General features: G+C 36.9%; 1 protein-coding gene across 1 annotated transcript; it reads right to left on the reverse strand.

Moving 5' to 3' along the window:
• Positions 1-3: 3 nt before the first annotated feature.
• LOC105461540 (ATP-dependent Clp protease proteolytic subunit 2, mitochondrial-like) lies at positions 4-387 on the reverse strand (the record flags this gene model as incomplete). Its single annotated transcript, XM_011708042.1, has 1 exon — positions 4-387. A coding segment is annotated over one exon (384 nt), but the record flags the coding sequence as incomplete, so codon positions are not given.
• Positions 388-428: the final 41 nt, after the last annotated feature.

The raw sequence follows: 428 nt of genomic DNA on the forward strand, positions 1-428 counted from the left end.
ATCTCTTTCCATCATTCCTTCAATTTTCTTCAGTGAATTTCCAGTATGTTTTTCATAAATTTGATTTAGTTTTTTCTTAACTCGCAAAATTTCATTAGCATGTATTTCTATATCAGTTGCTTGACCATGATAACCACCTGATGGCTGATGTATCATAATTCTTGAATGAGGTAGAGAGTAGCGCTTACCTTTCGCACCAGCTGCAAGCAATAAAGAACCCATAGATGCAGCTTGACCTATACACAAGGTTGAAACGTCTGGATTTATATACTGCATTGTATCGTAGATCGACAAACCAGCAGTTACAACACCACCTGGTGAGTTAATATACATACAAATGTCTTTATCGGGATTTTCTGATTCTAAAAATAAAAGCTGTGCTACTATTACACCTGTCTCTTATACACATCTCTGAGCGGGCTGGCAAG

The sequence above is a fragment of the Wasmannia auropunctata genome, unplaced genomic scaffold (genome assembly GCF_000956235.1).
Source record: "Wasmannia auropunctata unplaced genomic scaffold, wasmannia.A_1.0 LD285003.1, whole genome shotgun sequence".
Lineage (NCBI taxonomy): Eukaryota > Metazoa > Arthropoda > Insecta > Hymenoptera > Formicidae > Wasmannia > Wasmannia auropunctata.